This window comes from Urtica dioica, chromosome 7 (genome assembly GCF_054948205.1).
Source record: "Urtica dioica subsp. dioica isolate 48M chromosome 7, U.dioica_male_clone48M_v1_H2, whole genome shotgun sequence".
In the NCBI taxonomy this organism is placed as follows: Eukaryota; Viridiplantae; Streptophyta; class Magnoliopsida; order Rosales; family Urticaceae; genus Urtica; species Urtica dioica.
Window position 1 is genome coordinate 30,107,007 of NC_142762.1, and position 15,418 is coordinate 30,122,424.

General features: G+C 36.3%; 1 protein-coding gene across 1 annotated transcript; it reads right to left on the reverse strand.

Moving 5' to 3' along the window:
- Positions 1–1,422: 1,422 nt before the first annotated feature.
- On the reverse strand, positions 1,423–5,573 carry LOC149390732 (ATP-dependent 6-phosphofructokinase 6-like). The gene is made up of 13 exons (XM_089619029.1): positions 5,358–5,573; positions 5,088–5,134; positions 4,905–4,944; positions 4,735–4,797; positions 4,511–4,648; positions 4,251–4,409; positions 4,073–4,126; positions 3,618–3,686; positions 3,391–3,520; positions 3,047–3,312; positions 2,658–2,706; positions 2,416–2,570; positions 1,423–1,936 (listed from the first exon to the last, which is right to left on the reverse strand). The coding sequence occupies exons 1-13, from the start codon at positions 5,463–5,465 to the stop codon at positions 1,736–1,738; spliced, it is 1,479 nt and encodes a 492-aa protein (XP_089475155.1). The 5' UTR covers positions 5,466–5,573; the 3' UTR covers positions 1,423–1,735.
- Between the last annotated feature and the right edge of the window lie 9,845 nt (positions 5,574–15,418).

The window sequence follows — 15,418 nt, forward strand, 5'->3', positions numbered from 1 at the left end:
GGATTCGCGATTTGTTTGGTGACCGGTTGTAACAAAATGTAAGTTAGGTTTTTGAATCGAACTGGATTCCACGACGAGGCCAAACTGATTTGGGGATGAATCGAACCCTAAATCACAATTTTGGGTTTTGGGTTTTTGAATGGTCTAACAATTGACGATATCAAAGGGCAATTCAATAATTTTGCTCTGAAATGGGCACACGTGCGACACACGTGGTCTAAATGGTAACAGAATCGACCACAACTTGACGGAAGGAGATGACGTGAAAGGGTTTCAAAATTATATGGTGACCGGTTGTAACAAAATGAAAGTTGGGTTAAGGTTTGTGGTTCGTCAACAAGTTTAGGGGGCAAAAGTGAAATTTATCCAAAAAATAATCACTAACCTTTTGTTTTTTATTGGATGACTTTGTGATTCTGGGCTTAGAGGATGGTTTTTTATGACGAAATTGTCAAAGGAATCATCTTCGGCTTCGGATACCACATTGGTATCTATTTTTGGTCGCTTGGCCGGAGACTTCGGCGACTTTGAGATGGTCATCTTCCTCTTCTTCTTTGCAACACTCGGCTTCTTCTTCGCAGCGCTCGGATTTTTCTTCGCCACGCTCGGCTTTTACCCATCGGCGCTGGGATGGGAAACGCGAGGACTTCTACGCACCACCGGGGGCGATTTCTCAGGCGAGGGTTTGGGTTTCTTGGTGGGGGATTTCTTCTTCGGGTTTGAGTTTGGGTCCGGTATTTGGGTTTGAGTTTCGGCCAAAATGGGTGCGGTTTTAGGGTTTTGGTCTGGGTGTTCGTCGTTAGGGGTCTGGGTGTTCGTCATTTTGGGTGGTTTTTGCCAAAGAAATGGAGAAGAACTGGAGAGAGAAAGAGAGAGCGAGAGAGGCGCGATGGGTTTCGATGAGGTCTGGGTGAGAGGCGTGGTGGGTTCGGCCGAAGAAATGTAGAAGATGAACTGGAGTGAGAGAGAGGTGACGGTGGGTTTGTTTAGGGTTTCGGTGAGAGAGAGCGAAATGGAGAGAGATAGTGAGCGAAATGGAGAGAGAGAGACCGACTGGTTTTTGGACGCGAGAGAGACAGATGGATTTTGGACGAAGAAGAAGAAAAGAAATTAGTTTGGACGAAGAAGAAGAAAAGAAAACATTTTGGACGGTTTCAAATTTTAATTCCAAATAAAATTAAAGAAAAAGGTTTTAATTTTCTTATAAAGAGAAATTAAATTGAAAGGATATAAATGTAATAGCTCAATTCATGTAGTCATATTTTTGGATTAAATTGGACTTATTTGATTTTGGTCCAAAATCATTGTATAAGATAAGTGTTCATCCTTGGATATGAACATATATAATCAAATCTATTGGTTCAAACTTCAAAGTACCATAATAATAAATAAATAAATAATCAAACGTTCTCTCGGGAAGAATTCTTACAAAAAGATACTCAAGAAAGAATTTATTTTAACCCCAAGATCTGTGCCAAATGAATGAAAGTTCACCTCACATCGAAAAAAAGGAAAAGAGATGTGAAGTATAGTGATGAGATATTACCAGCCAAAAAAAAAAAAAAAACGCAATGGAAGTCCTAGAAAATGAAAGCCAGATATCTGTACGGTCAATAAACTTTGCAAATCAATCAAGACTGTGTTTAAGCGTAGTTTCATCTCACAGCAAGCAAAATTGAAGATTCAGTAAGTAGAGTTTGTGAGGGGCTAACATATTTTCTTTTTCTTTTTTTATTTAAGTCAAACTAGGAATGTCTTTGGTGATTGAGTCGTCCGTGGAATTCTTTTTGTCTACAGACGGGGTCGGGGTTGTACCGTCATTCTTGACAATACTGAGATCTCTGGGACTTGCAAAGCTCGGCTGGTTGGTCGAAGATAGAAGCCTTGCCCACATTCTGTCTGTGATCACCACCTGGTTCTGGCTCTCATTGATGCGCTGCAAAACAAAGTGGGAAAAATAATTAAGTAAAAAAAAAAATAAAAAAAAAGTTGAGTTGAACGAAAAAAGTAAGAACCTTTGAATTCCATTGATGAAACTATAATAAATAAAAAATAATCGGGTCTGTCTTCAAGAGACCATAAATCCCCCAAAATCCTAAGCTTCACTCCAGATTCAAGCATATTAATTACCCCCTAAATGGTTATAATGTATTACAATTACAAATTATTCTTGAGTCACCCCTTGGCCATCTACTAATTATCACAAGTAGTCCACCTCCTAAGATCTCGAAAAAAAGGGTTTGAGGGTATCACGATCTTTTTATTTCCTTGTTTACCAAGAGAACTGTTAAGGCCTGCATGGTTCTTTGTTATTTTCTTTTCATTTTTTATTCCACTAATTTGCTAGGCTCGTAGACTGTTAGGCAAAAAAAAAAAAAAAAAAAAGTAGAGAGCGGGATAGAAATGAGTTATTACGTTGAAAGGAATGTATGTCTGATGACCATTCACGAGGCCGCTAGTGAAGCCTGTGTACCCGGCCATAGCTCCATGTACGGCACTCTGAGCAAGCAAAGTGCAATAGACATTGTCTGATGCGTTGCTTGGAACAGCACGGATCATGTACGTGGGATCTGCAAAACAAAAATATGATTATGTGAAAGAAAGAAGTGATGATGCTATACGCAATCTGAAAATAAAATAGTAGCAGTACTTTGTACCTATGTATTTGAGATTGATTGGCATTCTGTTCAGTTTTGCAAAATGATCCTGCAAAGAATAAATGAAATAGTAAATCAACCAACTAATAATATAACAAGAAACAAAGAAAGAGGATAAACAGGGAGGAGAAACGATACTAATCGAAAAAAGTGAGGCGAATAATAACCATAAAAAATAGATACAAACCTCAAAAAGCCATTGATGATGAAAAAAAAAAAATACAAGATCGTTACAAGCTTTTGAGATGCTATCCTCTCCCTACAGGGAATCATCCCCAATTTTCACTCAATATTTTCCTATCAACTTACTTCACTCTTCGAGCATTAGCCTAAGATTTCCCGAAAGAGCACAGAAAGTGAGAATGATCAGGAGAATTTGGAATCTTCACCTTGATCTGTTGAGATATCCAGAGTCCAACGTCTTGCAGCAATTTGTTTCCAGAAGCATCTTTCTGGCTCATAGACTCCAAACACTCTGAAAGAAGTTCCTGCCCAGCCCCCTCGGCAATCACAATAACCATGTGACTGCTTTCTTTCAAACGCTTTTCTATGTACTCAAAAAGCCCGCCTTTTCCCTCAAGATAGAACGGTGACTCCGGTATCAGACAACAGTCCACATCTCTGCTCGCTAGAGTCGCGTACATAGCTATGAAACCTGCATCACATTTATTTTAAGTTATAAGCATGGTTTACATTAGATAAAATAAAAAAAGGGCCAAAAATGAGGATTTACCGCTGTACCGTCCCATCAACTTGACAAGACCAATACCATTCTCTATACTCTCTGATTCAACATGTGCTGCGTTAATTGCACGTTGAGCTTCTTCAACTGCAGTATCAAAGCCAAAGGACCTGTCGATGACCTGAACACGAGGAGAGAAAGCACTGTAGTTAGCACCAAAACAGAGAAAGGACTGGAGAGAGCTAAACTTAATAGGATTATCGAAATGCGATGAGTACTGGAATATCGTTGTCTATAGTTTTTGGGATTCCTACAACCGCAACTTTTAGCCCCCGCCGTCTAATTTCCTGAAAATAGCATGTATTAATTAACTCACAAGATGAACTATAAAAACTAATGAAAGAAAAATAAATGATTATTGGTGTAATCAGAATCAAGTACAGCAAGTGATGAATTTCATCTTTCTGAATCAAAAGCAGCTTTTCCATAAAAGCAGACAGATAGAGTCAGGCAAATTGTATAGGAAGTAGAACACGCAACAGAACCATGTTTATCTTCTCCAATCGAGCATAGAACAATATGTAAAAGTGTTCATAACAGAAATGTCATATTTTAACTTTCCTTCGCAAATGAAACCGTCGGGTCATCATGTCGGTTGATATAGTCAAATCGAGATATATCAATTCAACATATGAAGTGAATTCGCAATCCAGCTATAAAACTCTATAATTACCTCATATATGACAGATGCTCCTCTCAGAGTTCCATCGCCTCCAATAATGTAAACCTGGATCATATTGGTAACAAAAAATCTATCACCACTTATTCTAGGCCTTAGACAAGTATGAACTTGTGTCTATGATTCACACAGAAAATTACTCAAAAAAAAAAAAAAAACCACTCTCCGGTACCTGATTTATGCCGCGATCCTGGATGCTATCAACTATCTTGGAAGTATCATGGCCTCCTCGTGACGTACCGAGAATAGTACCGCCACGTTTGTGAATGTCATTGACAAACTTGGGTGTTAAGTTAACAGTATTTCGGGAATAGAACCCCCTATATCCTCCCTGAAGACAACACCGAATAGTCATACATAGCAATGCATAGCATTGCAAGGTATAAAGAACGATTGAGCGAGATAGAGATAGAGAGAGAGTTGTTCACTCACATCTATTCCGAGAATTCGGGTGACACCATACATGTGATTAAGGCCACAGACGATTTCCCTAATGACCGTGTTAAGGCCTGGGCAGAGACCACCACATGTCACTATGCAAGCGTGCACTTCGTCGGACTCGAAAAAAACCTAATAAATGCAATCGGAAAGAGTGAATTCTAAAAGCTCACGGAATCGAATTGCTTTACGAGTGTTCAACCGGTAAGTTTGAGTACCTTTTGACGCGGCCCCGCACGACGGAAATGTACCCCTCTTGGATCTCCATTGTGGACGATGACCTGTACACGATTACGAAAGAAATCGCATATTTACATAAATTTATTTCTTCAAAAACCTTGCTCAAACGGCTAAAGATTTATATTTATATAAAACTCAGAAATGTGACCTTTTGGGGAACAGTGTCATCCTCGTGAACAAAATATTGCCTGAAATTGAAAAAAAAAAAAAAGGTAATAATATAAAAATAATTAGAAAATAATGAATTTTCTACAATCAGTAAATTCTCAAAAGGGCAATTCTTAAGTTTGGTTGGTCTATTTTACAAAAAACTGGGAGGAGAGTTACTTACTTAACCACTGAATAAGCAGGATTAGATCGCAACGGGTTTGGATAACTCTGTAAAGCAATCATAAAACAAAAATAAAAATAAAAACCATAAAATTTGTCACATTAAAACTGCATAAAGCAAAAGCCTCGATCTTTAACAATTAATTTTACAAGGACAACTTTGCACCAGCAACAAATTACGAAACGTAAAATGAACGAAATATAAGATAATTTCAATCGATTCGCATAATTTTATATATAATAACAATAATATAGGGAGAGAATTACTGACAGTAAGGAGGTCATTTATATAATCTGTTAAGTGAGGGACGTCTTCGAGAATATAACCATCTTCGCCATGGACGATCTTCATCTGAGATTCACCAGAAGTGACCGCCATTACTGATTCTGATTCTGGAGTCCAGGAGAAGAAAAACGATTAATATAATACAACCTGGTATTATTTACTTTGTGGTAATTTAGACAAACATTAGGGATTGATTTATAATATCCCGCCAAAGAAAACTATACATTATATTCTTTGGGTCCTACTATAAAGTGGACCACGATTCCAAAGCGTGTAATGTGATGATATTTGCTGAGATCAGGGAAGAAAGAACGCACTTGTGATCTACACGGTGACCTTCTATTCTGATGACTTCCGAGGCTATCGTACATTTTGAACGGGTTCAATTGAAGGTTGTAGGAAACGTAGTGTGAATGGCGCCGCAGGAGATAAAAATATGATTCAGTCCTAGGTTGGAGAGCGCAGGTGGCGAGATGGTATTGGCCATCGTCGAGAAGGCAATCCATTGGCCAGCAAAACCAGTGGCGCAGTTGTAATATTTTATTTTTTATTTTTTGAAGGCCGCAGTTGTAATATTTACTGTGTGGTTTCCAAATTTTATTAATTTTTTATTTTGTTGTTGGTAAACTTTATTAAAAGAGGTTAAATTTAAAATATTAAGCGTTTTCAAATGAGAAATTTCATTAATTGGACTTTGGATCAAGCGGCTAAATGGTCAAATAGAACTTAAGGATTTGTAAAATAGCCAAAATTTATCAAGTATAAGCAAAATAACCAAGCTGCGATTAATCCAGCCAGGATTAAATTTAATCTAGACAGGATTAAATTTAATCCAGGGATTTTATTCAGCTCTAAAGTTTAATCATCGACCTTCTCCGATCTCCTTCTTCTCCGACCTCCTTCCAATCACCGCAATCGCACAAATCTTACCTCCCGTCGGACTCTCCGTCACGGCGGCGAAGGCAGGAGATCGACGGAGATTCGGGACTCTCCGTCACGCTACGGCGACGAGGAGGGCTTCCTCGCCGGAAAGGTTCGTCGGACTTTGCCTCCGGCGGCGGTTCTGGTGTTCTTCTTCGGAGTGACGAGTCCGAAGTTGCAGTCCTGAGAAGAGCTCTCGGAAAAATCTACAGACGGTTTGAGCACAAAGAGAGAGGGATTCGGATCTCCCGTACGACTCGTTTGATGTCATTATGTGGATTATCGTTTTTTTTTCTTCCTATTGGAGGTGGCTATTTTGCCTAACCTAATGAAACTGTGGCTATTTTGCAAAAGTCATAGTTTGAATTGGCTAGTTCATGCCATTTTTCCTTAAAAATAACTAAAATATGAAATTTAGATTTTTTATTTCAAAAATATTCAAAAATGGACTTTTATCTCATAAATAGACAATAAAACCCATCAGACCAATTTTTTAAATTTTTTGGCTCAAGACCTCATAACCCTCTCTCTCTCTCTCTCTCTCTCTCTCTCTCTCTCTCGATCATCGAAAATACTGAGCTTTGTATGATTGAATACGACATTGTACGGTGGTGTACGACGGAATACGGGTTGTTACGATGGCGTACGATGGTCCCTCTTCGAATTTCGGCAGTGATGGACGCCCAAAACCCAAACTCTCAAAACGACCAAAACGGTATAATTTTTTCAAATATTTTCATTTTAAATCTCATCGTAGATGGTTAGAATTGTGATTACGAGTTCGTATTTATAAGGTTTTGGTTGATTTGGATTTATTTGGGTCGGATTTGAAAAGTTATTAGGGTTTGAATTTGTGAGTAAATACAATAGGATACAATGAACCTCATGTGTTGTACAATACAATACGATATCGTACGAGGATACGATAGGATATGATACGATGCCATACAATGAGTTTTTGTTTTTTCAATTTTTTTTTTTGTTCGTACGATGGCGTACGATGCCTTACGATACCGTACAATGATATACGATACAATACGATGCTACACGATACAGTACGATAACTTGCTATTCTGACAGATTTTTCTTTTTTTTTTTAGGATAATTTGAAATTCATTTTCAATGTGCCTTTCTCGGGTCGAATCACGTACGGTGGGACAAGTGTCTTGAAGACCGCCAACAAGAGATTTGACGATCTTAAGATCAAAGATCGATTTTCGGAATGCCATTCAAACAATTTTTTACGGAGCGCGATCTCAATTTCTCCCCGGTTCTCATACACGCTCTTCTTCAACGTAAGATTAAGGCAACGGCACGGAGAGAGATACACTTTGGATTAGGCGGTAAAAGAAAAGATTTGGATGCCTCAAATACTCTTTGATTTGTGGGTTGAGTTATGGAGACGGTCCGCCCAAAAATGAACAATACCAACGCACAAGCGATAGGTTGATCACCGAGCACCTGAACGGCGTGGATGGTTGCAAGTTCAGTGCATTGGTAACGACGTTCGATATTTTTCAGAATCCGGACGATGCCTTCAAGCTCGGTCTTTGTGTCTTCATTTTGGGCTATCTAATAGTTTTAAACTTCATAAAAACATAACAAAAGTTTTCAATCCATCCAAGTGTATGTCTTTCTGTTATGTCCCCTACCAATACATCTGTCGCATTTTCGGTATATTACAACTTTTTCGCCTTGAGATCGGTATCAATTGACCCTTTACCTTCCTTATTTCTTCAGTATATCGGGTTGTTTCTTTTCAACTGGTTCCGCAACCTTCATATTTTTTATCTCATCTGAGACGTTCCACTGTTCTTCATTCTCAACCGGATATATGACTTCCTTGTACATTTCAATCCGAGTCTCATTCAAATAGAAATGAATGCATACCGAGTAAACGTCGATACCACGATGTTGGGCAGATGCGATGGCATGATTGCACATGATGCCTAGTTGTAGTGGTAGTCCGCAAGTGCATATCTTCGCCATCAAGTCTACATCGAAATCACCTCTTACATCTTTAACATGACACTCAAATAGACCGATTCCATATACGCATTGAAGTACGGTGCCTTATTATTTAAGTCGTACGTACCTATACAAAAAGAGCAAATTTTATATAATTAACAAAGTTATAAAATTAAGAAAAAAAATTCATATCGACAACCAAAGTGGTAGAGTTTTACCGTTTTCCATGAAAGAACGCTCTGGCTCACTGATCAAAACCCACTTCTAAAGTTAGCTTTAAATGATTTTTTGCTGAAGGCGTAAGCATCATCGTACAGTTCATAGCGACAATGACCGGTCTTGAACTTATGTTGGACATTCAGTTGTAAATGATTGTAGCATGCTCCATGAGGGATACTATGGAACACAACTTCGATACCATGTAATGATGCTAACATATCAATTGGATATGAACGTCAAATCAGGTACGTCTTCACCGATAGCTTCTCTCAATTTCCTCAAAAACCAAATCTAGGAAGCATGAGACTAGCTGTCTACAACTCCAAATGCAAGTGGATATAACTGTGAATTCGCATCTATTGCAATTGCGCAAAGCAACTGCCCACCATATTCTGTCTTAAAAAATGCATAGTCCAATGATATGATCGGCCGATATGATTTGAACCATCTACGACACGGCTCAATAGAAAAGAAACCGTACTTGAATTTGTCAGCATCTCTCACAAAGTTAGTCAACGTCCCAGGATTTTTTTTGCAACATGTATAGCCAAGACGATAACTTCTGATAGAATTGTTCTGGTGTACCCAATAGCTTGCAGATACGATATATTCACATCTCATCTTGTCTTGACTTTTTCTCTAACATTATGCACTGAATACTCCGCCATAGAACTAATGGAATACTTATCTTTAAATACGTGACCAATGATCCATGGTGCAGCTCCTCGATGACCCTCTGTTCAAACGACACTTGTCTACTCTCGTAAGATGTAATCTCCCACATATCAGACCCCTGCACGACACCCCTAAATTTTCACATGCATTTCTCATCTTTGCATAAAACATACTATCTCTTTTTCGAAGAAGATTTTAGTTGGGAATTATTATCCCTATAATCGTGCAGAATATAAATAATTACGATGTTGGTGATTATTGTACATTGATAACCATATTAAGTGCGGAAAAGATTAATTACTTTAACAAGAGCTAATTAATATTATGGTTATCTAACAAGATCTAGATTTACTTATTAATTATTCATGAAAACAATGTCAAGAAACCAATAAGAGCTAGGTTCAGAGAATCAGAAATACTTACATGTTTTGGATCAGCCACTAAATATTCAAGCTTTGACTCCTCCGTCTTCAGTCTTAAAAGACTATCTTCAAGCTTTTATCTCCTCGACGCTCTGAACTCGTCAGTGATGACACCGTAATCTTCCGAGACGAATAAGAAAGATGAGTATGCACAGTATTTATCTCACTACGATCTACAATAAGGTGTTTAGATCGCACCGTGTTTATGAGATTGGAATCACGGAGTTCCAAGAGGGGAAGAGAGAAGAGAAGAGACATTATCTTATTTCCTTATAAATATTTTTCTCTCATAATATTCATGAGAGATAATAAAGTAAAATATCTTATTTTATTTTAAATATTATTCTCACCTAATATTCATGAGAGAGAATAAAAGATAATATCTTATTTCCTTTTGAATATTTTTCTTTCTCCTTTATTTAAACAACTAAAGAGAAAATATTGATAAGTACCAATAATAGCATGGACGAATATTGGCACACGGCCAAGGAGGAATTTGCACAAATCTTGTGCCAGGATCCTCAAAAAATCGTCTACCTCATTATGTGCAAGGCTCAATTGCTTAAAGCCCAACTAATTATTTATTTACTTGATCCAACAATAAACAAATAAGTAATTTATTAATTATTTACTTGATCAAACAATAAATAATTAATACTACCATAAATAATTATTTAATTCTGCAATTACCCATATTTCAGAATTAATGTTGACAATTACAATTATAGCTAGTGAGATTATAATAATGAAAACATTATTATTCGAAAGTTCCTATCTGCCTTTATCAGAGGCATCGGGGACTATAGACCTAATATTAAAAGCTTAACAAATCCGATGAAAAGACGAAAAAGTTCTTTCTCTTTTCTACATCGATTTGTCTAATCTTGGTCAGACTCCACCTTGCAAGCCAAGACTGAATCTTTTTTCGTACTAGAATTATATTTACTCATCGTGACGAGTGTCCACTGATATAGTCAGTTCGTGATCAAGATCCTCCAGGTTCAACCCGTGTCGAGAAAATACAATTGTTCCATTATACTTTTCTTGACACCTATAAGCCCTAAGCATTGTTGCTTCCCCAGCGAAAGATTCTTCCGAACGTACAAACTTCGAAAGTGCCCGCAATCTATCGGTTATGGAATCAACCCTTATGTGAGAGAACATTTACCTTCTTTCAGGAAGGCTGGATTCCATATCTGTAAATCACTTCCCACTCGAACCATGTTCCGCAATGCTCCCAAGACATATGTAAGCTGTGATTAGCATGATAGTGGCCTTTTAGCGAATGAGTCAAAGACATATATGGATTGATGAATGTTTGATAAATCTCAATATATAAGAAATAACGCTTTCGATTCAAATAACTTATAACTGTCAAAACTTTATTTCATTAATATTTTAGCAGAATTTACAACAGTATCTTCTCATGGGAAAGAATTCCTAACATACGCTACTAGAGTAAATTAATTAAATGATTATATTAGTGATCTAGATTTTCTGATTGAATACTAACAAGTCGAGAACAATTTTAACCAAGTGATGCATAAGAGATGCATGGATATTAAGAATACTTACGTGTTTGGTAATCAGCTACTAACAACTTTGTTCGAGTTCTTCATGAACTACTTCTGAGCTCTAATTACTCGATCTTCAAGCTTTAATCATTAGTCGTGAATTTTCGAGTTTTTTGAATTTGGATCGCCTTTTGTCAAGTGGATCTCCAAGGATGACACCGTGGGTTTAACCCGAACGTGCTAACGAGGGTTAGTCAGGAACATAATACACCCTTTTATGCCTATCGTCAGAGACCCAACATTATTATTGGAATCAGAAAAGGCCTTTCTATTCAAAACGTTACACATAGCATTCACGAAGAAGAGTTGCTGACACGAGGCGTTTTCATCATCACGGTGTTGATATCAATGTTGGAGGCCTAGTAATTGACTCAATATAGTTTTAGTATTTGAATTTTCTTAACATTAATTATTAATCTAGGTGATGCACTTAGATTTACTAATTCATATTAAAAACTCAAGTGATTCTAAACTACCCTTAAAAACCAAGGTTTTGATATAACTTAGTTATTAGGTTTTCGTGACAACTAGTCTTCATTAACCTAATAGGATCCCTTCACGAGAAAGCTTCCAGTAGGGAAGGTAAGACCTAGAAAGCTTAGCCTCCGGGCTTATGTCGTGATTCGTTGGTACTCGTTCGTCATGAGTTGATAGTTACGATCACGGTGCATCATTCGTCGGATTACAAACAACAATAATTTTTCGAAAAAAAGAAATTACATAAAACCTATAACCATTTAATTTCGGGTGTACAATAAAGTCTAGAAAGCGAGAATATATAATTTATGATCAAAACCGAAAACAATTTGCGTATTCAAATATCGAATTGAACGAAAAATATAATCATATATAATTTCAATCAAACCATAATAATATAAGAGCATGAACGGATAAAAAAAAATTAAGCAAATCAAATAGCTCTGATAAATTTTTTTAGGAACTATAGCTAATTAATTAAACGATTATATAAACGATCTAGATTTGATAATTAGATACTAACAAGTAGAGAGAAATTTTAACCAAGTGATGCATAAGAGACGAAGGGAAATTCAGAATACTTATGTGTTTGGTATTCAGCTACTGAAAACTTTGTTCGAGTTCTTCATGAACCAATTATGAGCTCCAATAACCTCAAGCTTTGATCTTCAGTCTTGAATCTTCGGGTTTTCTGAATCTGTATCACCTTTCTTGATTCTGAAACTTTGGGAACGACGATAAGACTTTCGTCGATTGGATCTCCAAGGGTAACATCGTAGTCTTCCAAGCCGTAATCTCCGGATGAATAAAGAATACATTGTGGTCTCACTCGTTATCTCACAACGATCACCAAATTAGGAGTTCGGGTCATGGTCGTGTTTTTTTGGATTGAAATAATGAATTCCACGGAAGAGGGAGGGAGCGAAATTCGGCTACTAAGGAGAGAGAAAGAGGGGCTGAAATTTTGCTCTGTTTCTTATGTTTTTGGTTTACTCATTTGCTCCTATTTATAGTGGTAGGAAATAGATATTTTAGGAAAGCATTCGGTTTTCTTATTATCATGTATTCTTCGTATTATGTAGTCAATAATGAACCATTAGATCTTTGTCTATTAATCCTACTTTTTCTCTCAATCATCAGAATCTATGATATTATATTTCTTTATTTTTTTCTAGATTTAATGAAACTAGTTATAAGAGAATAATAATGACAATATCTTATTTCCTTAGTTATGGTGAGAGAATATCTCAACCATTATTCTCTCATAGATATTAAAAAAAATTATTTAATAAGGACAATATCTTATTTCATTATTTAATTAAGAGAGAATAACTCAACCATTATTTTCTCCTAGTTATTAGGAAACTAATTATGAGAGATTAATAAGACAATATCTTATTTCTTTATTTAATGGAGAGATAATATCTCAACCATTATTATTCCTTCTCTTTATTATTTAGTTACTTGATTTCTTTTAAACAAATCTATCAAGTAATTAAAAGAAAATATTGTCATATATAGAATATTTAGTTATTATTAGGGATTATCTGATTAGATACATAATCGTGTATATATATATATATATATATATATATATATATATATATATATAGTATTTTATTTTATTTCTATTATGTATCATTCATTGTAATTAGGGAAGAATTCCTCCTCTAATTACGGAGCTAATTCATTGTATTCAGTCTATAAATAAGAACGCATGTCTGCTTAGGTTATTATGCAATTACTCTAAAAAAAATTCTTTCTCTCAAATCTCTCGTATGGTATCGGAGCCTACTTTGGCATTCTCTTAAAAAAAAGTTTAGCCGTGTCGAAAACTGACTCGGTTAAGCAATCAGATGGCTTGAAGCCACAGTCCCAATCCATTCAACCTTCCTTCACTAAGAATTCATCACTGCAAATAACCCTTCACAAATTGAACGGAAAAAACTTTTTGCAGTGGTCTCAATCAGTGTTTCTTTCTTCGCGGCAAAGGCCGCTTCAGCTTTCTAACTGGCGAATATGTAGCTCCATGTCCCAAGAACCCCGACTTTCGTCAGTGGGATGCGAAAAATTCCATGATGTTGACATGGCTAGTCAACTCCATGGAGATCGACATCAAAATGACGTACTTGTTCTATCTAATTGCAGCCTCACTATGGACAGCCATAAATGAAACATACTCCGACCTCGACAACGCATCTCAAGTGTTCGAGATCAAATCCAAACTCAGAGATCAACGTCAAGGAAGCCTTCAGGTAACCGAGTATTACGATATATTATGTACTTTATGGCAAGAGTTGGATCTGTATTACAGAAATGACTGGAAATGCACTGCTGATGTGACCATCCACGCAAAATGCCTCGACAAAGAAAAGGTATATGACTTTCTGTACGAACTGGACATACAACTTGATGATGTTCGTGGTCGTGTATTAATTCAAAGCCTCTTTCCGAGCATGCGGGAAGCCTTTATTGAAGTCCGGCGAGAGGAGACTCGTCGGAAGGTGATGTTGTTGGGGATGATTCCCCCATATAACCATATTAATGCGGAAAAAATAATTAATTACGTTAATCATGAGCTAATTAATTCATTGATTATATGTCAAGATTTAGATTTACGTTAATTAAAATTATACGAGAGCATATATGTCAAGCAACCGATTTAAGAGTAAACGAATACTTACATTGATTTTCGGTTCAGCTACAGAACGCTCCTAAACCAATCGTGTACTCCTTGCGTCGTTTTCCGAAACGTAGTCTCCGAGACGAATAAGAAAAATGAGTGGACACAGTCTTTATCTCACTAGATCACGAAACTATGTGTTTCGAGATCTCACTCTTATTTTACTAAGAATGGAAACGAATTTCCAAGGGGAAGAGAAGCAGAAGTGCACGGCCAAGGAAGGCTAGAATGCACGAATTTTTCACAAATTAATTGCTTATTTTTGCCTTCTCATGAACCCCTATTTATAGTAGTAAAATGAGATATTCATGGAACCTTCCAGAATATTTTATTTCCTTTTATTGTGTTCACACTAGTGGATTAAATCTAGGCCATTGGATCTCAACAAGTGAATCCTACTTTTTCTCCCATCCATCAGATCAATATCTATGAGATATTATTCTCTATTTAAATAGAAAATATTTTATTTAGTGAGAAAATAAAGGAGAATATATTATTTCTCTTTAAATATATTCTCATATATTCTCCTAAATACTTTCCTTTAAATAAGGAGAGAATATAGGACAATATCTTATATTATTCTCTCTCCTTTATTTAAACAACTAAAGAGAAAATATTGGTAAATACCAATTTTGAAATTTTCGAACTTGATGGCACACGGCCAATGAGATTTGCGCAAATCCTAGTGCCATAAACCCTATTTCGACTTTTTCATGTGTGCAAGGCCCAATTGCTTAAAACCCAATTAATAATTTATTTACTTGGTTCAACAATAAACAAATAATTAATAATTGTTTATTTACTTGATCAAACAATAAATAAACAATTCTACCATAAATATTTATTTAATTATGCGAATACCCGTTTTACAGAATTAATGATGTCGATCATAATTACAGCAAGTGAGATGAATAATGATAAACATTAATATACGAAAGTTCTTATCCGCCTTTATCAGAGCCGAATAGGGGACTATGGACCTAGTAATAGAAGCTTAACAAATCCGATGAAAAAGACGAAATAGTCCTTTCTCTTTTTCCATCGATTTGTTTAATCTTGGTAAAATACTTCACTTTGTAAGCCAAGACTGAACTCTCCTTTATACTA

Coding starts and splice junctions, on each gene's coding strand:
- LOC149390732 (XM_089619029.1), bottom strand. CDS start 5,465: ATGGCGGTCACTTCTGGTGAATCTCAGATGAAGATCGTCCATGGCGAA. Junction 4,649..4,734: donor GTGCGGGGCCGCGTCAAAAG/GTACTCAAACTT, acceptor TGCATTTATTAG/GTTTTTTTCGAGTCCGACGA. Junction 3,687..4,072: donor GAGCATCTGTCATATATGAG/GTAATTATAGAG, acceptor TGCTATTTTCAG/GAAATTAGACGGCGGGGGCT.